Below are 22,781 nucleotides of genomic sequence, written 5' to 3'. Positions count from 1 at the left end.
TATTACAAAGTGCATTAATATGGCCATACAGAAGTGTATGACCCCACTTGCTGCCGCGAGACAACCCCTTTAAGCTAATTTTTACATGGGCGGGTGCAATATCGGGCTGTGAACCTTGGCCTGATATTGCGCTAACCAGCATGCGATGTCCCTGCAGATGCAAGGTCTTTTTGTGCATCACTTCAGAAAAGTAGCGATCCTTCTACACGTCTTTTAGCCATGGCGGAGGATCGCGGGGCATTTCTCATTGTTTTCAATGTGTAAACCTCGCATTGCACTCGCCTGCACCTTGTACGCCGTGTGATGCTGTACCAGCCCCATTGAAAACAATGGGCGATACGAAGCATTCCGAATGAACGCCCAAAGATAGGAGATGCCGCGGTGACTTCCTAGCTTAATAATGCATGTTGCTGGCTCTATGATGGCAAACATCATATAAAATGAATAATTCAAGAAAACACAATTACGGTATCAGTGAAGGGTTAATCAGTCAGTAGTACTCGTACTTAAATGGAAAAGCTTTGTGCCCGGGCCTGGCATACATAACAGGCTTACCTTAGCAGGTACGAACAATCCATATTTCATCGCTTGTACATTACAACTGGTTCCCAATTAATTTACTAAACTGCTTCTTTGTTCCAGCCGGATGACTTACCCGGCCGCATGCCATTCTTTGTTCTTAAGAAACAACAGAGTACCTGCCAGCACGAGCTTCAACAATTCAGCTCTTTATGACATGAAAAACATGTCCCACTACTACAACTGGGCCAAAAAGACGGGGAAACTCATCAAAAAGGACTAATATGAACTCTATAGCAATCCGTCCAATCAATACAGTATACACCTGTGAATACAGGACACGTCTTATCTAGGGGTGACCTTGTTGAAAGACTATTGCACATGTCTGACGTACAACCAAATATTATCTTTGGCATGCAGGATGATGAGCCGATGCCAATGCTTTTCTTTCTATGTGGGATGAATAATAAAGAGCGCAGAACGTGTGCATGTACACAGTATGCCTGAGAGCTCGTATATGGTGCAGAGTCTGAGCGTCCTCTGATTGTGCCACCACTCAGATGGCCATGTACGTCTATGGCAAAACCTGATTGCGAAAATTAATCTTCAGTCTTAATTCTCAGAAAGTACCTAAAAGGAAATGTCTGCTGAAGTGCAAGATCCTCCAGCTACCGAGCCAAGGAAATTAATTATAAGCTGATTTCATGAGATGTCTTAACTGCCAAACCTGAGCCTTCTAAATGACAAAGCAGAAAACAATTACTGACGGTTTCCTTTTATAGTCACACCGAGGAGCTCTGCTAAGTGATTAATAAGGCAGGTCAAACATGGATGGTTGTTGTTGGAAGCATATATAAGTACTATACTCATTAATGTCCAGGTTCCTTGCGTGTTCCTAGAAGTTGTGATTTAAGCCCTGGCATGGGACTGGAGGAGGGGGCACTTTCTTTTTCCCATGACTATACATAAGTGTTTGATTTCTACTATTGGGTATATATCGCTTTTGCTGAAAAACAGAGCATCATATAAGCAGGAATCTCAACACTGATTATTCAGGACTCCATTAGACGGGCGATTTTGCGTACGTTTTCGCGAGCACAAAATCTCTTGCGCAAACTGCAGAAGGTAAAAGCCATTCATTTCAATGGGTTCCCTCACATTCATTGTTTTTGCTCTATATTTTCACGTGTGCAAAAATATACGTGTCATGCTCTACTTTAGTGCACATTTGCACAACCCAAGGCACCATAGAATTGCAGAACTGATAACCCCAGGGACTAATTAGGCTGCTCAGTCAGTTCAATAACGGCGCATTATTGTGTCCCGCGCCAATGTGCACAACAGTTCAGTAGAATGCGCAGATTCTCACGCGAAAGCACATGATAGAGCTCCCTTCACAGCACAATTCCGACACGCTCTCCCTAGTGTATATACTCCTACGCCCATGTGAAGGAGCACTTAGAATTACTCTGTATGTTTCCCTTAGGGACTGTTCACACAGGACAAAATAGGCTGCGCAACACACCGCAAGCCGCTGAAAATTCTGCACAAAAACCTGCAGGCTACCTGCGGATTTTGATGCAGCGTTGAAAATGGCTTAAAACCTGCCTGCAATTCTGCATCAAAATCCGCAATTAGACCTGTGGATTTTGGTCATGATTTCCACCATTGCGGATTGGGCTGCGTCCTGTGGTGTAATTCTGTAAATGGTCCCTTATGTTTGTGTATTACAAACTAACTGTAAATCCCCCCCCAAAAAATCACAGGAATCCATTAAAAATTTTATAGTTCAATGGAAATGTAGTGAAATCCCAATCCATGAGTGATGGTAATTTCACTAGATGGTTCCCAAGAGAACGCTGCAATTATTTTGCTGCACGCACCAGAGCCAAGTGACCTGGGGACTTTTCACTTTCCTGAACTCTCGGTTCCTGCAGGGAAAGTACAGATTATTTTTTTAGCCGTCTGCTTTTAACAATAAATATTGGCTATTACCAGAAACAATGACTACTTATACGTGGAAAGTTGTTTCTCCGAAAATGACTGTGCTGTATGTTTATAACTTCCCTGCCAGTTCATGCCAAATTAATTGTGTTACTCCCACTGTCAGAACTACTAAGGGAAAGCGACAGCCAGCAATATGGAAGACGTCTGATAGAAAGCCCTGGTATTTTCAGAAGAAAATTAATAATCTATGAATGCCAATTCTTTAGCTCCCATGTGCAGATTAGATACTGATAGAGAGATGTAGTAAGTAATATTATCAGGATCCACAGAGGTTACTTAATAGATATGATCGAGTAGCCAAATTCAATATGGCAGCAATTCCTGGGATGGCCATATGCCTAGACCAATATATTACCCGTGCACAAATCTGCTCCCACAAGTGTCATCACTTAGGAAAATTCTCTGTGTGGTTACATTCTTTTACGACAGAGATGTCTTGTATTTCCAATTCACTCCAATATGTCCAAGTGGCATCACTTCAGCACTTACAAATGCTGCTTGGCTTTCTATTTAAGGAAGCTTGAAATTCAGAATACAAGTATTTGATCTAAACTTTGGGGATGGGATTTTTTTTAAACCAGTATAGATTCTGATATACATAGAAGAGATGGGACCCCATAGCAAAACCTAAAAAGACTCCCAATTATGGTCTCCAATTTTTCCACCCAGGACAATAGGGCCTGATGTTTGTTTCCTATTCAGTGCCCTTTAATATGACCTTGGGCCAAGAGGTGTAGCTAAAGGCTGATGGGCCCAGGCGCAAAAGTTTATCTTGGGGCCGCCCAACTTCTCTTAACTCCTTAACGCAGAGGCGTATCTTGATGCTCCTGTGACAAAATGCAAAACCTGTAACAGCGCCCCCAACTAGAATGCTTTATTCATACCTAGTACTGTTCTGCTATATGGAGAAGAGCCCCCTAAGGCTCCTAGGCCGAGGTGCAACCACATCCCCAATTGTTACGCCAGTGCTTGGGCCAATTCTGCACCTCCTCTTTGGAGGGAGGTCCTGCATATGTTCTTAGTAGTCATTAGAAAAAGGGATGGTGTGATCAGACCTGGGGCCCCTATTTCCATTGGTCCCATAGCAGTCACATGGTTTGCCTGTACGTACGCCCTTGAGTATAGACAATGTTCATAACTGCAATGTACCTGTGAGATTTTTATTAACCCCATTCACAGGTATGATTCACATTTCAGTTGCAGAAATTTTTACAATGGAAATCTGCCATGTGTGAACAAGCCATAAGGGATTAGGACACTACAGAAGCAACAAGCAGAACAAAATAAAAGCATACAGGGATTTGAACATTTAAAGGGGTTATCCATTTTCAGATTTAAAAAAATGACTAAGAGGGAAGTTGTGTAAAATAATAAAAGATACCGTACTCAAGTAGAGTGAATGGCGTCATCGTTAGCTGGTTCGCTCATGCAGCCTATTTAGACAGGCAGATACATCATTGGTTCAGTCTTTCACATTCACTTTATAAGTGACTGAGAGGGACTGTCCAAGCACTGTTTAAAACGAATTATAAGTCAATGAGCCGACGATGGGTTTTATGCCTGCAGGAAATGAATGACGAGCGAAAAGTGAAGAATTACAGCTTGTGTGAAAGGTCACTATGGAGGTTCATGGACCCATCCAAATGCCAGTACATAGAATAATGCAATAAAATACAAGTACCAAGTCACGGTTTCTTTGTATTTCTGCTCCTAACTGAGCACAAACAAATAACTTTCTCTTGAGTGAACAAGTCGCTAATGTTCTAGGTCATGTACAACATACTGTACTGACGGACTCAGTAATAAATTACTCGGTGAGCCTGTCCTGGCTTGTGCATTAGGAGTGCAAACAGTAAACTAACCTCAACGAGCACCAAAAAAGTCCAGACAACTAATATGTGACCTAAAAATGCTAAATAAATATCCCATAACTTAGTGGTTGGCTTAAATTACTGTACCAGTAGCTTCAAGTCAGCTTTCCAACACAGATTGTGTGGATCTCGAGAGGCTGGTAATCACATCTGGTGCCAATGCATGAAGTCATCCATTGTAGAAGCAGCTTTCCAACGCAATGAAACACTTTTTCCTTTTATTCAAGTTATGTATTGCAAATTTTAATCTCAAAGTAGAAATTCCCAGGAGTGAAGTTTGGTCAGATGATTTCGGCCACAAATCCCACAACTCCTGAACATATCAAATGCAATATTTTTGCAAGGCGAAAGCTCATCTGACCCATTAACCGCTGTGGGATTGGCCTGCGTTTCATCCTGAAATTGCTATTGATGGTTGATTAATATCCCCAGCAGACGCCGCGTGATAGAAAAATAGCCAAACTTTATCAAGCTGTGGAAAATAAAACTAAACTGCACTTTTGCATATGTTTTACCTATGTAACAGTAATGGTGGTTTAAAGGGAAAGTTCACCTTGTGCTTATTAATATGGATATGGATAGTTATTAGCTACAATATCATTGCAGGGAATTTGATTTCTCCCTGTCAGCTCTCCATGAGGCTAGGGCTACACAACGGCTTTGGCTGCAACAGGGATCATGCAACCAAAGATTGCGGTGCCGCCCTGCGGCCTCACAAGCATGTTGACGTCAATGGGTTTGCAGTGGGAGTCACTGACTGCCAATCTCTGTGGGTTTTTTGACCTATGGCTCTTAATCGACTCGCGACTTGCGACTCACACTGACTTTTTTGACCAAGACAGTCGGATTCTGCATTTCTATTCCCAAAAGGAAAGGAAAACAAGAATCTGCCAATGAACTCATTATCTTGTTTTTCTTTTGCACTACTTCTACTGGGAGTTTTTAGGATCTGATTTAATATTTTCGTGTAAAAAGCTGTTCAAATGCTGCCAGAACTCATAGAAAAATCCAGAAAGTTACACTTCCCCTGCCCACACAAAGTGATTGACAGATATTCCTGCATACAACCTCACACAACATTGTATATTCCCCAGATAAGATACCTTAGACTACCGCAGCATAGAAGATGTGATTTGCAAGGTGGCACTACGTCCTTGCAAAGTGGCACTTCAGTATCCAGGGATGCAAGAAATACATCTTATATGCCTATATCTCATGCTATATTCCATATGGAAGCTGGGTCACTATAAACTCAGACCAAAAGCAAATCTATTAACTGCAATACAGACAGAGCTAGCCATTTGAAGTGGGAGTTGCATATCCTTGTAACTCTCACTCTCGACTGCATTCCTAGAGCTGGTTTCATAGGTTATATAGTAGATCTTATGGTTATGGTCTTGTTTTAAAGCTAAGAATTGTGCCTTTAAAATAAGAACACAAGTAAAGCTCCATCAGCAATACAGCCTGAGATATAGCAAGTTGATACCGCAAACTGATGTGAGTCATAGCCACAAATGTACGTTAATGCAGTTTTTAAAAATTATTTTTTTTGGTCACAAAGTTACAAGAAGGTGTCAACAGCCTGTGAAGAAAGCTGCAACTAGCAGGTTGTCTGCTTTCAGGAAATACATAGGTTTAGGGGTGCATTTACTTTTAAGGGTGTACAATTCCTGTATTTTATAGGTCGTTTCTTTTTCTAAATTACCAGTTGAAAAAACAAATTCTTGGCCTATCTAATGCTGTTTATTTTATGAATATCTGTCCATGCGGACATAGAACTAAGTCAACTTTGCACATGTTGAATTTTATTTTTAGGAAGTACTCTGCATCTAAATTTCTACTTAGATCCCACTTTTAGAAACTAATATAAACATCTGAACATTTTTTTATGAAAAATTGCACTTTGAAGCAAAATTGCATGAAGCTGCCTATGTATATACAATGTGCAAGGTGTCTATGTTCAGAAAATATATGGGTATGGGGAGTGACTGCAATTTTTTCGCAATTTGTGAAAATTGTTTTGACTACTGGAGATGCAAAATGTCCAAAAACTTAGAATGAAAAGAGTTTAAGGGGTGTTTTGGGCAAATACTATCTTTTGGGATAGGTCATCGCCTGGGATCTGCCTCTCAGGATTCCTAGTGATTAACTGATCATCTAGCCCGCTGTCAGTGCAGTGCGGCCAGAGATCGGCATTGGGGTCGGAGCAGGAAGTCTCATAGGTTTATTTTCTCTCATTGATTTCATTGGCAGTGGCGCTGGACAGTGGCAGTGGGCTGGATGATCAGTGGATCCCCGGCGATCAAGTATTGATGACCTACTCTTAGTATAGGTCATCAAGATTAGTTGCCCAGAAAACCCCTTTAAGCCAGCCAAAAAGATTTCACAGCATGTACACCGGCTAAATACTGATTTTATTGCCTAAAAATATTGTCATTCAGAATGAAGTAATTTAAAATTTAGTGTTAATTAATGTAATAACGGGGCAAAATGCAACCCAAACAAAATGATGAAATAACAAAACACATTTGGCTGTAAGAACATCAAACCTCAAATGTAAAAAATGTTCAGCATAGAAGAGACACGGGAAAAAGCCTTAAATCTACAGTCCATGTTTCCTCCAGTAACGTCACAAGGTGACCAGATGCCACTAAAAGATCAGATTCCTTTTCAAGTTGTCCCAGACATGGATTAAGCAAGTCCCCATCTGTCAGTCTCGGTCATGGGTTTGCTGTGTAGCAAGTTTGATATGGCACAAGAAGGCCGTTCACTAAGCTCTACCGTAAGTGTCTGGATCTGAGAACTATCAGCTGCCATGCACGGTGCATGGTGGAGACAGAGAATTCTATATAAAAATCTAATAAGCTACAGCCACACTGGTTCAGTAGTACTACAACCTTCAGTAGTAGTGTAAATGCACATGAGTCGTCCTTGACTTGGAAATTCTGCAAAAATCTGAAAGGGAATCCACAGCAGTAACTTTACACCAAATGGGGTGGATTTTGGTGTGGATCTGCCGCTGTAGATTTTCCTGTAGGTTTCGTATTCTACATCTACTACTAAGTGGAGTATAACTACTGAATGTGGTAGGCAAATAGCATATATCCTCACATACAAAAGACAGCCTGTGGCAGAGAAACACCAGATGGAGTTCAGAGATGCAACGACCTGACCTCTGAGGCATGACAGCGGTCAAAGATCACATGTGTTTGATCTGACCACTGCAAACCAAGTTCTTAGGTTCCACCACATTAAACGGTGACTGACACTTATTGTGTCTTAAAAATGTCTTTAGCTTCTTGACGCCCAACAGTCTATCTGTGTGTGCATTGTGTGGTCAGGACAGCAGCAGAAAACAGCAGAAGGGGTGTTATGGCCAAATATCCTAATTTTAAGAGGCCTCATCAGCCCTCATGTTTTAGCAGCTACTTGTATTACTCATGGAATAACAATTCAGGGACATCTTTTCTCAGAACTTTGCATTGTGGTGGCCTCTGATATGCCTCCTCAAAATGTATAAATACATTGACAGTAGGGTGTTACCATTCCTCTTGTCACAGGGGTGTCGCCCTGCATACTCTGACATTGTCCAATCAGTGCTCATAATGTAATTTTGAAATTGCTGAAAATGGGGCGTGGCCTGTAAAGTGATTTACAAGGATATAAAGTGTATAGGCTCCCTATAGAAGTGTTTGTGTTAAGCATGGGCACACAGCTGGGTTGCCCCCTGTCTTCCCTGCTTTAGAGCTTCTAGCGATACACATATCCGCACTTTCTGGCATTAGAGGGTTCTGTCATGGTGTTGTGGAATTGCTCTATATGCTTATAATATACTTCTGTTTTGGCAAATGCACAATCTTCACAATGCTAAAGAATGTATACAGAGGTCTGAGCAATATTTCGGGTAATCTGTCAACTAGTCTAAGTCTTAACTGTAGATAAAGATGATACAGAACTTGATCAAGAGAAGATCCCATTGAGATGCACTGATATGATCAAGGCTATACTGGAACACTTTTCGTCAAAAGTTCAATTACTGGAAGCTTTGGAGGCAAGTAAATTTAAGATACACTCTTAAGGCCCATTTACACCAGCCGATGATCGCTAAAAAAAATTGTTAAAAGGCAATTGTTTTAGCAATAATTGTTGTGTCTAAATGTGCGCCCATCGTGCACTTTTCGGGTACTGCTGGCTGATCATTAAATTCAGTCCAACCTAAAAATCGTCCTTTAGCCTTATCAGCAGTTCTCCACATGGAGTGCTAATAGCATTCTTTCCCCCTGGAGAACAAAGGATCTGAGCGCAGATAAGAGCCCTCAGGCTATTAACTGCTTTCAGCTAAGGCTTCATTTGGACACTTAATTGCTCTTAAGTAGCTGAGTAGCTACTTAAAAGTTCTTGCAAAATGATCGCTCAAAGCTGTCGTTTGAGCGATCTTTTAGCGATCATCGGCTGGTGTAAATGGGCTTTTACATACTACCTATTGTTAGGACTGTGGATGTGGAATCATTGGATCAACCTACTGGTTAGGCGAAGGCCCAGTCCAGCGAGGCTGACAGATGACCATCCGGCAAACAGAGGTAAAGATACTAAATGACAGTAACCCAGTCTGAGGGGGAGAGCATACCTTTCTTTAAGCTAGAAGCGGGGCTAGCGTCCCGATAAGGACGACTCCGCGGTCTTTCTCTAGGCGTAGCAGACCCTTACAGGACAAAAACACCTATAAACCCAAAGACAAAACAGGACACGGAGCAGTAAAGAAACAGAGGGATGGACAGGCATACAAGGACAAGACAGGGGAACAAGCGATAAAACTACTGACAGGAAGAGTGCAAAGGCAGAAGAACAAGAAACCGAAGGACACTAGATAATAACAGAATAAACACCAAAGCAGGAACTTAGCAGGGTGTCAGAGAACAAATTCACATCAACACTGAATTCCCAGCTCAGCTATAAAGGGCAATAATTGGCAAAAGTCCTACAGCAGCTGGAAGCCTTGGAGCAAGTGACCCTTGAGGTGCCAAAAAAGTATGTAGTAGTTCAGGTTACAAGCAAAGCAATACGACGCCCGATTTTCCAGACACAGGAGGAGAGGAGCAAGTCTGAACAGTGGACCTAACACCTATACTGTATATGATACATAAGATATGGTAGAAAGTAGGAGATATATTTAGTATCCAAAGCTGTTCACAGAGAACATCAATTTGGGACACACCATGGTTATCTGAGTTGTCAAAAGTAGAAGGTTTTCGCAGATGGAAATTTAAGGGCATTAAACATATATCACAATTATTGGTAGAAGGTCACTTTAAACTATTCTCAGTGTTACAGGAATAGTTCAATTTACCACACACCCAATTTTATAAGTTTCTTTGTAATGTACTTAATGCTGATAGATCTTTGTCAGTAACTAAATACCAAATTATAACTATGGTGGGAGAGGCAGAGATTTTGATTTGCTGTCTTAGTTTCGTGGTCCAGTACGTTTGGGGGTAAAAAGTAAAATGGGAAAAAGATCTTGGTCCATTGGAAGATGGGTAATGGCAAGAGATACTGGAAAGAATTCCTCAGCTTTCACTCACTGAAGCTCTTATATTTGATACAAATGTATACAGAAGACCACTCTTCCTATATAAACTTTAGAGAATCTTCTATTTGTAGTTGTTGTAATGCCTCTTCTGCTGATCTCTTATGTATGATGTGGACATAAATTCTGTACACAACTGTCCCTTTACTAATGTTAGGTTTTAGGGCAGCCCCCCCACAGGTGGGGGTTTAATGAGCTAGCTGCGTGTGGATTTTTCCAGCCAGCCAGTCCCCCAGGTCTCAGACCCCTGTGTTGGGTGCCTGTGTCTCCAGAGGCATGGGTCTACAGCAATAGATGGGGGTTGATTGAGCAGGCTGGGTGTGGATTTCTCCAGCCAGCCAATCCCCCTGGTCCGCACCATTGGTGCAGATTTTGAGTCAAATTCAGCTGTAGGTATTTCAGAAGATACAGCGCTCACTTCCATAGTCATCGGCAGTCAGCGCTTCCTTTACCTGCTACCCAACGACCTCTACTGAGCGCAGCACCACTGGTCAGGTAATGGGACTTCCACATCGCCTGACTAGTGGCACTGTACTCAGTTCAGGCTGCCAGGTACCACGTGAAGGAGTGTACTGACAGCCGAAGACTTCGGAGATAAACGCTGCATGGGGAGGATTGGGACTCTGCTTTTTGATGTGGAAATGCTGCAGAATTTGCCAAGCAATTTTCGCTGCAGACATTCTACAACATTTCTGCCCCATATAAACATCCCCTAAAGAAGTTTGAAGATCTTCGGTCCACATGGATTGACCACTCTGGAATAGACTCTACCGTGTTAGTTCGAAACAGAATATTGTCACTCCTCCAGTAAAATTAAAAGTAAGAATAGTTCATTTACGTCTGTATGTAATTTTTGTTGTCGATTTTTTTATACTACTATTAAATGAAGAATATATATTCCTACCCACATATTGTGTAATATATGATGGCTTATAGAGTATGATAAACTTTATTTCTTTCCTCCTTGTAAGGGGACAGGGAGGGAGGGAGGTTGGGTTCAGGGCATGTTACGTTGTATTTTAGATTACATGATTTAGTGCATTCATTAAAATGTCAATAAAAATATTTGATTAAAAAAAGTTTGATATTGCACACAAAGTTTTGTTCTGTTTTTGTGGTGATTTCATTTGTATCTTCCTAGCATATTCTAGGTGAAATACAGCCGCCAGATGTTAAGACTAAGGTCCATAGTGAAATATAAAAACAAGGGTTTTGGTTTATGGCATTTCTGGGGTCATTTGTGTTTGTTTCTTCTCAAAACACAGCATGCTCCAGGTGTTGCGTTTTTTTTCTGCCACTTTTCCCCAAAGGCTTCTTAGTAGGATTTGAAAAATGCCAGAAATGCACATGTTCAAAATGTTCAACAAGAGAAGATGCCACCAACAAAGCTTGCAAATAACACCATAATAACGCCTGAAGTTATGGCATCTTTTACAAGTTTCTAAAAAGGCAGAAAAATAGTGCAAGTGATGGATCCTGAGTCCGAATTCACATGGGGCCGATTTGCTGCGCATTTTGGGTCCACATTTTCCGCTTGGTAAATCCACAGCATTCACAGTAACAACAGTGTGGATGAGATTTTCTATATCTTGTCTACACGCCGTGGGAAAAAAATCTGCATTAAATCAGTGCGCAAATTGACCGGAGGCGCAGGATTTAAGTCTGTATTATGTCACTGAGTCTGATGCAGAAAGCTTGCAGATTCTGACACAGACTGCCATGGAGAGGTCGAGATCTGTGCCAAAATCTGCAGCAATCCGCAACAATAGCTGGTGATTTGGAGAGCAGATTACCATAACAGATTTCCCATGCAGCAAATCTGTGTGAACATGGCCTGAGGCCGTTTAGAGACAAAACCTATTGACAGCAGCAGGGGTAACATTAAGTAGGCAATTTATTCACACATTTACAGGAGGAATAATAAAGTAACACCATAACCCAAAATTCTAAGGAAAGGGGACAAGAACTGTTATATTCTGGGACATACAGCTTTTTCCTAAATCAGTCATGTTAGGAGAGCTGAACAAACCTGTATGTACAGGTGATGGCGGACTCGATAGAGGGGTTTAAGAGGGGCCTGGACGCCTTTATGAGCGATACAATATTACATGTTGTACACACTGATTACCTCAGAAGGGTCGGTGATCCAGGGATTATTCCGATTGCCAGATTGCAGTCAGAAAGGAATTTTTTTCTTTATATGGGGAATATTAGCTTCTACCTCATTGTTTTGATTTTTTTTTTTGCCTTACTCTGGATCAGCATTGGAGGGAATCATAGGCTGAACTGGATGGGCATGTGTCTTTTTTGGGCCTTACATACTATGTTACTATGTTATAGTATGCCAAACCTGTGCCCTATCCTTGGCTGTTCATGGTGTGTGGCTCTCTAATAGCGTAAAGGGCCACATAACAAGAAGGTATATATTATTTATATAATGGCTCCATTATCAGCTTATTGGCGCCCTAAAATATATTTTATAAGAACTTGTAAATGATCAAACACCAATATTGATTACTAAGATGGTTATTGTACTCCGATACATGCCTCTTTGATACTCAATACTACCATGCTCATAAAGAGAGACTTCTGCTTATTGTCAGGGACCAGGAACTTTCCATCAGTCAAATGTGAGCAGCCTATAATTTCCCCTGTCAAAGGAAAGCTTGTGTACAATATGTTTCCATGCTGAGTATGGCATCCTGAGGGGAGCAGCAGATGGAGAAAGATATTTGTAGCACAGGCACACTTCATGTATCAGCGGAAAGCCCGGCTAAATGTAACTGGCTCTTAGATCCTGGTAGTGCCTGACTTCCACATACAGTACTATACAGGGATAATTCATTAGCTCAAAATGAAATCTATATTGTATTAGTAAAAGTACTCTAATATATAGCTGTTCCATTGAAGCAAGTCATAAATCTAATGTGTCTTAAAGGGGAGAAACAAAGATGGCCGCATCACTTCTCTGACTACCTAGTATGCATTGGTAGTCTGAGATACTAAATGCTGCTTTGACTGGCCAGCACTGATCATGTGGACAGCACTGGCCAATCACAACTGGTGTAGTGTCCTACACTAATGATGCATAATAAGGCACAGTATGCACCAGGTAGTCAGAGAAATGGTGAAGCCTCCATACACATTAAATGGTCAACTGATCCGAAATGACACAAGAGGGTTTGACCAACATTAACCCGTCAGCAATTTAAGACCAGCTGTGCTCGTTCTTCAGGAAAAGGACATTACAGTTTTGGGTGAACAGAGCTTGTCCTATTTTAAACAGCTGTACCTCCAGTTCCATTGGATAGGGAATAACTTGCTGATTGTTTGGGGCTCTCACCACAGGGACCCTTGCCGATCTCCAGAATTGGAGTCCTGTGTCCTCCGTCCTCCTCACTACGGGCTTACTACACCCCCACAGTAAGGAGGAGACTGAATGGAATGCTGTCCATTCACTTTCAATGGGACTATGGAGATACCCGAGTGGCAGTTTCCCAAGTATTTCCATCAGCCCCATTGAAATATATGGAGCGCTGACCACTCATGCTCTGCCAGCGCTCCTTTCATGCTGATGTCTTTGTGAGAGTAGCAACCCCCACAGTGACAGGCAGAACGGGACATGGGAGTCCCATTCTGGAGATCAGCAGGGATCTCAGTGGTGAGACCCACCAACAATCAGCAAGTTATCCCCTATCCAGAGGAACTGGAGCTATAGTTGCTTAAAATAGGACAAGCTCTGTTCATCCAAAACTAATGTCCTTTTCCCGCAGAACGAGCACAGCTGGTCCTAAACTGTTGGAGCGTTAATGTTGGTCAATCCCTCTTGTGTCCATTGGGATCAGTTGACCATTTGATGTGTATGGAGGCCTACTGACTTTCCCCTTGTTGGGAGACAGAAAGATTGGGCTGCAGGATTGTAACATGTTCAATCGTTCTGCTCTCAGGGGAGATAGTAGGGAAGTATACTGATCACAATTACTTTTCACATATTCCCTGTCAATTGTTATATGTAGACATAATGGTTATGTGTTCTTCTTTAATTACACCGATACCATAAACAGATTGACTCTTCAGTGATGTTAGTAACAGGGATACGACTGGGACAGTTGCTTTATTGAATATAGTAAGAATTTAATAAGTAAAGCCGTTCTTTCCTGTCCTTCTTCCTGGAAAATCAGCTCTGCAGCCTCACGATCCCCCCAGTCTTTATTTTGCAACTGCTATCACCTGACTGCTGCAACCAATCAGAGGCACATGTTGTCCTGCTGACATCACTGCTCAGATGCTGGGAGCCCTGATGCTAGAACGGCACCTGACTCCTGTGGCCCTGATGGGGTGCAGTGGTCAGGTGGTAGCCAATCCCCCAAAAAACTGGAGGAACCGTGGGTTGTGCTTTTTTAGTCATATATTTTCCCAGAATATGGTCAAAAATATAGATTATATACATATGTAAATGTACTAACACTGACTGTGAATTCAATACCTTACAAAAAAGTTGGCATATAAATGGTTACAACTTCCAATATCAAAGCCTACTTATATAACGTAAGTCTAAACTTATAGTGACATGGTTCTCTTACCTGTAACTCTGATTCCAGGCTATATTTGCGAGGCTGCTGTCTGATCTCTTCTGTAGGTGACCAGGACCTCCCATCGCACCTGCAACCAAAGGTGGAGCTACAGTCACTGATCAGTCACTGACAATGACATCTACACAATGGCCCATATACAGAATGTGAGATGTTCTGGAAACTACATATTTATGTTCATTTTTACATTACAAATGTATATGTTTTCCACTGTAAACTTTTTCTTTTTCTCCTAAAGTTGTAGTTGAATACTTTTGAAGCATTTGATAACATATAACATATATGTATATATAAAAATAAAACATATACATTGAACATATGGAAGCATACAGCCATACATTTCAATCCATTTTCATTGACTGTAATCAAAAAAAAATATATATACATTTCCATACTTTTTTGTGGGACAGGAAAGCATGGTAAGCTATGCTTTTCTATCCCACACATATACAAACATAAGGGAGGTCAAACACAGTCAAAAGTATGTACTTTTGAAGCACTTTCAACAATTAGTCAATGAGTATCATCAAGCAATACATTTTAATCCTGTTTTTTTGGTATTAGAATGTATTTGCTTGATGGATGGTAAAACCCTAATGTGAACAGCCCCTTATTCTCACCTGTGAAATAGGATGAGAACAGGACATGTAGTGATGCTCCTCATACTGATCAACGGTCGGTGTGAAAAATCACACATGGGTATTGTCTCATAGGCTATAATGGGGCCATGAGATGTCCATGGACACAGACAGCACATGGCATGAATATGTGGCCTTCTGAATGGGCACTAATAAGTGGAGAATGCCATTCTGTAGGGCTATTCACATGGGCCTATGCAATATGTTCATACTAAAAAAAACTCAGCATGTACTACTTCCATCCATTTTGCAGATGGAAAATGCCCAATGAAGTCTATCAAGAGTATTTAAAATACAAATGTAATTCATTAAATCACACTAGGTGTTTCCTGTAGTTCCGTTTCCTCACCAGAAGACATACATTAGTGGTACTGGTCAGTAATAACCATGCAATACTGATGACACACATCATCCATAATGCACCTGTTTTGTGGATGGGTATTATGGAGGCTTGTGAGAGAGGCCTAAAGCATCAATTGTTCCACCGGCAAAGGAGTCCATTGGCCATCATGGGCAGGCGTGGTTTGACCTCATGCGACTAGCTGGACCCCGTGCCTACAGCCTTTGGGCAACGCCATTGTAAGAAGAACTGGGGCCAGCTGTTGTTGCTGGTGGAAGCCACATCAAACCTATATTTCTCCTATGTTGTATGAGACACTGAAGGGGCTAATAATGGACAGTCGGTATATTTCACCTCGGTTCAGCTATTACGCCCAGTAGGTATGAAGGGAGTTCGTGTCTCACTGCATGAGACACAGGAGAAAACCAGGGAATGTGATGTGATCTCCAGCAAAGGTAGGTGCTGGAGATGCTTTGGTAAAAAGTGTTTGGGCCTGTTTTTTTTTTTTAATGGAGGGCAGGCTCGGTAGTGGGGCTGTCCATTCCACTCCCTCCACTCCAGGTCTTATTAGGGGGGGCAAGCTCCTCAGGTGCAGAGGGTGGGTAATTTCCTAGTCCATAAAGTCTGCAAAGCTGCAAACAGAGTTGAGGCCTGGGAGCAGATAAGTTTGCTGGAAGCTGCTGGTCTTAAGAGACGTTGTGTTTCTCACCAAGGCCACAAGAAACTGGACTTTGTACAAAATGCTTTGTGCTCGTGCGACTGCAGCTAGCCATGTCGTATAGTCAGGGAATGACTCAGTTTAGCTAGAAGAAGGAGAAGTAGGATTTTGTTTATGCCTAAGGCCTCCTTCCCACGAATGGATTACCACCCCGAATTACGCTTCCCCGCCCACCGCCACCGCATCATGTGACACGGTGGGCGTGTCACATGACGCGGCGGAGGTGGGCAGGAAAGCGTCCTGCGGCAGCGAGGACGCCGCATCCGCAGGTAAGTATTGGGTCTCCTGGGGGGGCACCGTGACGGGCTCCGCCGCGGAATTTCGCGACGGAGCCCGTCACGGCCGTGTGCAGCCGGCCTAAGGGTGACTACCCACTAGCGGTTTTTTTTCTGCTGCCAATTTGCTCCTATTTTTTCTTCCAATTGTCAATGGGACTTCCTAATGTTAAAATCGCGACGCAACGTTGCGTTTTTAACATTAGAAAGTCCCATTGACAATTGGAAGAAAAAATAGGAGCAAATTTGCAGCAGAAAAAAAAACGTTAGTGGGTAGTCACCCTAAAGCTAAGGCTGTGTTTTATTTATTTTGTGAACTTTTTAATAAATGCAGGCCAAGCCTATTTTGGACTATACCTGTGTCCTGGTCTCTGGCTGCCGTTTACACTGCAATCCAGCGCTCTACCTGAGCTGACTCTCCCACAGTTGTTTGCTGTTTGGGCTAAAATAAAGTATTAACAACTGTGCATTTAATTGACTAGCCAACTATTAAAACATGGACAGTATCACTCCAGAGCAAGATCTTTGTGAACGACTGTCCATTGTAGGATACTGAAGAGAAATACAATAAAAGGATACAAAATGTATAATAAAGTTATATTAGCAATTCTATTATTATGTGACATGTAGTGTATATGTGCAGCATACTTGGAGCTGTACTACGGAACCACTGGAATGGATATATTTGAGAACTGTAACTAATATAGGAATATGTAATATGCAAAAATAACTTTTTCTTCCATAAGCCCAATAAAACATTTCAATGCCAGTTAGCAAAACATTACTCATCACTCTCATAATCAGCATTTATATGTAAAGTGCCTGTGAAATCAGATATTGTGAGCTTTCTACATAGCACTTTCATCCAATATTGGGTAAATTCCTAAGTATTTAAGTAATTAGAGCTCTGCTTAGTTTATGCTACGTGTCTGAAATTTGCCAACAATTCATCATGTCTGTGTGATTCAGTCCGGAGCATATGAGAAGGTGCTACTTTTTACACCTAAGTCCATAGAAATATGCAAACGTCAAAATTTCAGGTGGGTGTCTGTGTCGGAAGTACTTATTCATTCTGATAGTTTAGGCCTCATTCAGATGAGTGGGTGTTTTTGCATGCCTATGGGCAAAGTTTGCGCATAAAACTTTGCCCGTTCTCTGGCGCAGCTACTCTACGAAGGTCCCCTCATCACTGAACACTGTGACAGCACTGTCACAGTGTTCAGTGATGAAGAGACTCCCCGTGGGGATGAAAGAATCCCCTGCCACAGCTGTCACAGCTGTGGCAGAAGACTGCGATGCTATCATGCTATCCCATTCCTTTCAATGGGGCTGGCGTTGCTGCCGGCCCATTGAAAGCAATTGGATGAAGGCAACCCCCCGCAGGGATTTTCGGGGAAGGGCTTGAAATATAAGCCCTTCCCTGAAAATAACGCCTAGCTGCTGAAAAAAAAATCTTAACTCACCTAGCAGTGCTATCGGGGCTTCATTTTCTTCTAGCCGGGGATTTAAAAATACCCGCCTCCTGGAAGCGCCCAATCGTTGAATGGCTATAGTTGGTCCCTGCACTCAGCCAATCAGAGGCAGTGCTCATCCATTCAATGAATGGCTGAGCGCTGTCTCTGATTGGCTGAGCACTGTGACCAATCAGAGGCAGCGCTCAGCTGTCATTCAATGAATGGCTGAGTGCTGCCTCTGATTGGTCACAGCACTCAACCAATGAGAGCCAGTGCTTTCAGGATGCGGGGATTTTTCAATCCCTGGCCATCAGAAAGAAGAACACTAGAAGACTGCGGCGGACCAGGGAGTAGAGCTGGACAGCGCTGCTAGGGGAGTTAGGATTTTTTTTTCTGCAGCTAGGGATGATTTTCGAGGTAGGGCTTATATTTCAAGCTCCCCCGAAAATCATCGTTGCGGGGATTGCCTTCATCCCAGTGCACTCAATGGGGTGGCAGCAGCGCCGGCCCCATTGAAAGCAATGTGATAGCATCACCCTCCTCTACCAAAGCTGTCACAGTTGTGACAGCTGTGGCAGGGGATTCTTTCATTCTCACAGGGAGTGAACATTGTGGGGATTAACGGAGTTGCTATTAACTCCTGCTCCCATAGGAGTCAATGTCCTGTCTTTTTTAGGCGAGTGCTGTTTTGCGTTTCAAATTCTGTGCATATGAACGCTTCTATGGGAACCCATTGGTTCTTTTAGAAGCGTGCATTGTGTGCGCGCAAAACACACGCTCGTCTCTAAGAGGCCTTAAGAAAGAGAATGGGGTCTGTCTCTGATGTGATACTACAGTTAAAGGGGTGTTCCCACCAATCATCACTTTATATCCTACCTTGTGGATACGGTATAATTTCCTGAGATGGGACAACCTTTTAAATGGAGCCTGCACCTCTGCTGTAATAGTATGGTCCATGGAGCCATAAATGGGTTTTCCAGGGAAATATGGTACTATTGATGACCTAGCCTCAGGATAGGTCTTCAATAGTTGATCAGCTGGGGTCTACCGCTGGGGTTACTGAAAGCAGCTCTCATCAGACCCCTGTATAGTGGCCGGTACTTGTCACGGCAGGCACTGCCCCCATTGATTTTAATAAGAGCTGTGCCTGCAGTTACAAACGATCATATTGATAATAGCAGTCAAAATGCTCTCCCAATATGGGTGTGACACCTTGTCCCTAGTGTGTCTGTCCCAGGAGACTGGCCGATTTGACTTGACATCTCATCCAATATATTGAACCCTAAGTGTTTCTAGTCAGGATAAATTGATCAACCCATTATGGGAGGAGCTGAGGACCATATAAGCAGGCTATTTTGGAGCGGCTCTTCATTCCCTAGCCTACCATCGGGGCTACGGGTGCTACCCTTTGTTATTTTGATCTATTATGCACTAGGGAATCCTTCTAGCTATAACTGCTGAGGTCTGACTAAGATGCTGAGTCTTTCTATGACCTAGTATCGAATCTTATTAGAAAGCATATGAGGTTTTTAGGAGGATTAGCTCCTTTCTCTTGAACAGCAGTCTTATCAGTCAGTTGTCTCTGGTCTGTGTATCCAGCAAACAGACATCAGAGGACGGAGAGATTGAAACACTGCATCAGAACCGCTAACTCACTTGGGCGTCTGATCAATGGCTTTCTCTATCTCCTCAGCATAAAATATTTAAAAATTTTTAAAGCGTGTTCTTTCTTTCTAGGACATACATTATTCGGATCTTGATTAAACCCTACTAAATTCTATCTATGCAAACTCCTGAAGAAAAAAGTATTACAAATATGAAGTACTGATTCTCCTGAGGATCCACTTAACATAGTGGTGAAACGCGTTGAAAAAAGTACTATAAAAAACTGGGTTCGATAGGAGCTTGTGGGTAGAGCCACAATACACAATATAAATTACCTACTAGGCTCTTCCCCAAGCCAATGATTGGAGTGAATTCATCCGAGTAGCATAACCCCAATTGTTTCTCGAGTCAATTCTTGGTTGAGTCATCACATTGAGGACTATTTTGAACTGTCCTCTTAAAATTTTATCACTTGGAATTCAAAGTAACATCTATCATTAAGATCCCACCCACCAAACCAAGTATAAGGAACTTAGTGCATAAAGGCGACAGTTAAATTTCCCCTCTTTTAGGGGACTCGCACTTGAAGTGAGGCACTTACAGCTATTGGATCGAGTATCAATTATACTCACCCAATTAAACACCTCACTGCTACATTACAGCAGGTCTTCATATCCTCAAAAGTTGGTAGACGGCTGCCAACAGAAGACATAGATGACTGATGTAGCCCGTAGACCATTGACTCTTGTCTACTGAGTAATCACCTTCTAAACACAGATAGTACATTACCAACGTTCCTAAGTGGTGGGGACGGGAAGTACATGTGAACTGTTTATGTTTGTCCTAAAATAGTTTGATGTGTCGTCTGTCTATACACGTGACATTTGTCGAGTTGTCACTTACTCGTTATATGTTGTGCCCTAGTTTGGTTTTTAACAAGTACCAATAAAATTTATAGTTTTATTCAAAGTCTTCACTGTGATAGGGAATATATTGAACCCTGAATATGAATACTGAGTCTTAGGCATACTACGCCCCCAAATTAAGTGGACTTTGTGTCCTACCTTCTAGCGCACGTATTGTTTTGGGTGCGCATACATCTAGGAGATACTTTGTTCTATGGATGACGATGTTTCTCTTGGATCCGCTGCTCTCCCTATGTAGGCATCACAGTTGTATATGAGTGTGTCTGTACTAGGAGACTGGCCGACTTGCCTGACATTCCATCCAATTGATGTAGTTCTTGTTTTTTCTCTAAAGGCCCATTTAGACACAACGATTATCACTCAAAAGCTGTGTGCATAATGGCATAGCCGTAATAATGCAGTCACCAGATAATAATTAGATGCCAGTTCTACATAGTGCTAATGATTATAATGCAGTTGCCTCCAGTGATCACAGATGCTGTATTTTCTGATTGGGGATACCCATAAAGACTCCTTTCAGCCATGATTCATCTCTGCACACTTTTCACATCCTACTGCTACACTCAAAGCCCCTCTAAGTGCTTACCCATAGTAATTGTGATCCCTTTGTGACCCACCAGTGCTCCACTTTTGTGCCCCACAAACTAATAATGCCACACACAGTAATAATTCCCCAATAGTAGCTACCAAAATAAATAATTCCCCTTTTTGCCACCACCACAAGATAACAATACCCCCTCTGCAGCTTCCCACTAAGTAACTGGTTTCCTCTGAGGTCCACTCACAAAGTAGTTGTGCCCACTGAGTGGCCCCCCACAGAGTAACTGTGCTCACTCTCCACAAAGTAATTGTGCCTTCTCTCTGCCCCTCTACTAAGTAACTGCGTCCCTTAAGAGGCCGCCTGCAATGTAGTTTTCACCATTGTGTGCCCCCCACTAAGTAGCTGAGTCGCCTCTGAGAACCCCCCAACAAAGCAGTTGTGTCCACAGTGTAATACTGTCCTCTCTTTGGTCCCTCACAAAGTAATTGTGCTCTTTCTGTGCCCCACCACACCAAAAAGTAATTGTGCCTCCTTTCTGAATCCCCAGACTCCATGGCAGAGGTTTGGTTAAATACACCTCCATATCTCATATTCTGAACACTGTACTGCCACATTTTACTTTCAGTTACATACTTTCCTAGTTTTATTTTGAACTGATTGAACTGGATTCTTTGTGGAGAATAACAGAAATATCTGAAAATAAGAAACCCGGACCGCCTCCAAGATATAATTGGAAATCTTCAGAGCGCCAGTATGCAGGACAAGGGTAATCCTGGAATGTGGGCAAGATGATCTTCTTTCCACTGAACTAATCCTCACTACAAACTGCCTTATTATACTTACTATTCTGTCCCATGGATCCCTCAAATATGTGATGATAAGGCAAACTGCAATGTTGTAGCATATATTGCTGAAGATACTGGATTCATGTCACTAACAGGAACATTTGCCAAAAGGATTACAAAAGGATTGGGCATTGAAATGTAATGTTCCCGAACCTTCTTTCCTCCCGGGCATCGTCTTTTGTGGGAATGTTGAGGTTCCCCCATATACTTTAGAGAGTCATCTGGCTACATTGTTATCAGAAGCTTCAGATGACTGAAGTCTACTTTGTATAGGGGCTTTTAGGGGAACCTGTCACGCTATGGGGCTCTTAGGGGAGGTGACATGGAGCCCAGGGCACACCTCACATATGGCTGTGAGGTCGGTTCACATGTGCATTTCGGTCTTGTAAATATGCTGCGTATTTACATGACTGAAAATCACTTATGCCCACGTATTTCACCTGCTCTGGGGTGCTTTTGTGTGTGCAAATACACTGCGTGTTGGGTGCACAAAAAACTACACGCAAAATCACATAAATATACAGAAAATATGCAGGTTTCCTGTGTATTTTGCACATATTTGCGCACGCCCATTGATTTCAATGGGCTTCTATGGTGCCTAATATGCAACAAGATAGGGCATGCCGTGTATGTTTTCACGTGAAACAATACACACATGTGAACAAACTTATTGAAATCAATGTTCACCACATATTACAAGTCCAAAACGTGTGCACACAATACGCAGCACAAATAGGCTTGTGTGAACAAAACCTTAGGGATCAAAGAGGGAGGTTGAGACGGGAATATAGAGTGGCTCTTTTCTTCTCCCATACCGCCCAATTAACTTCTTCAATTGTAGGCTCTCGCTTCCACTCATAATC

At 42.3% G+C, this 22,781-nt stretch overlaps 1 protein-coding gene across 1 annotated transcript in view; it reads right to left on the bottom strand.

Moving 5' to 3' along the window:
• PDLIM4 (PDZ and LIM domain 4) overlaps positions 1-22,781 on the bottom strand; it is a 137,004-nt gene that overhangs the window by 39,640 nt on the left and 74,583 nt on the right. Inside the window, exon 3 of the mRNA XM_066591140.1 lies at positions 14,568-14,646. Coding sequence (XP_066447237.1) covers positions 14,568-14,646 — 79 coding nt within the window. The remainder of the gene's footprint in view (positions 1-14,567; positions 14,647-22,781) is intronic.

This window comes from Eleutherodactylus coqui, chromosome 2 (genome assembly GCF_035609145.1).
Source record: "Eleutherodactylus coqui strain aEleCoq1 chromosome 2, aEleCoq1.hap1, whole genome shotgun sequence".
Lineage (NCBI taxonomy): Eukaryota > Metazoa > Chordata > Amphibia > Anura > Eleutherodactylidae > Eleutherodactylus > Eleutherodactylus coqui.
Note: the sequence above shows the minus strand (reverse complement) of the source record. Positions and strands in the feature narration are given on the sequence as shown.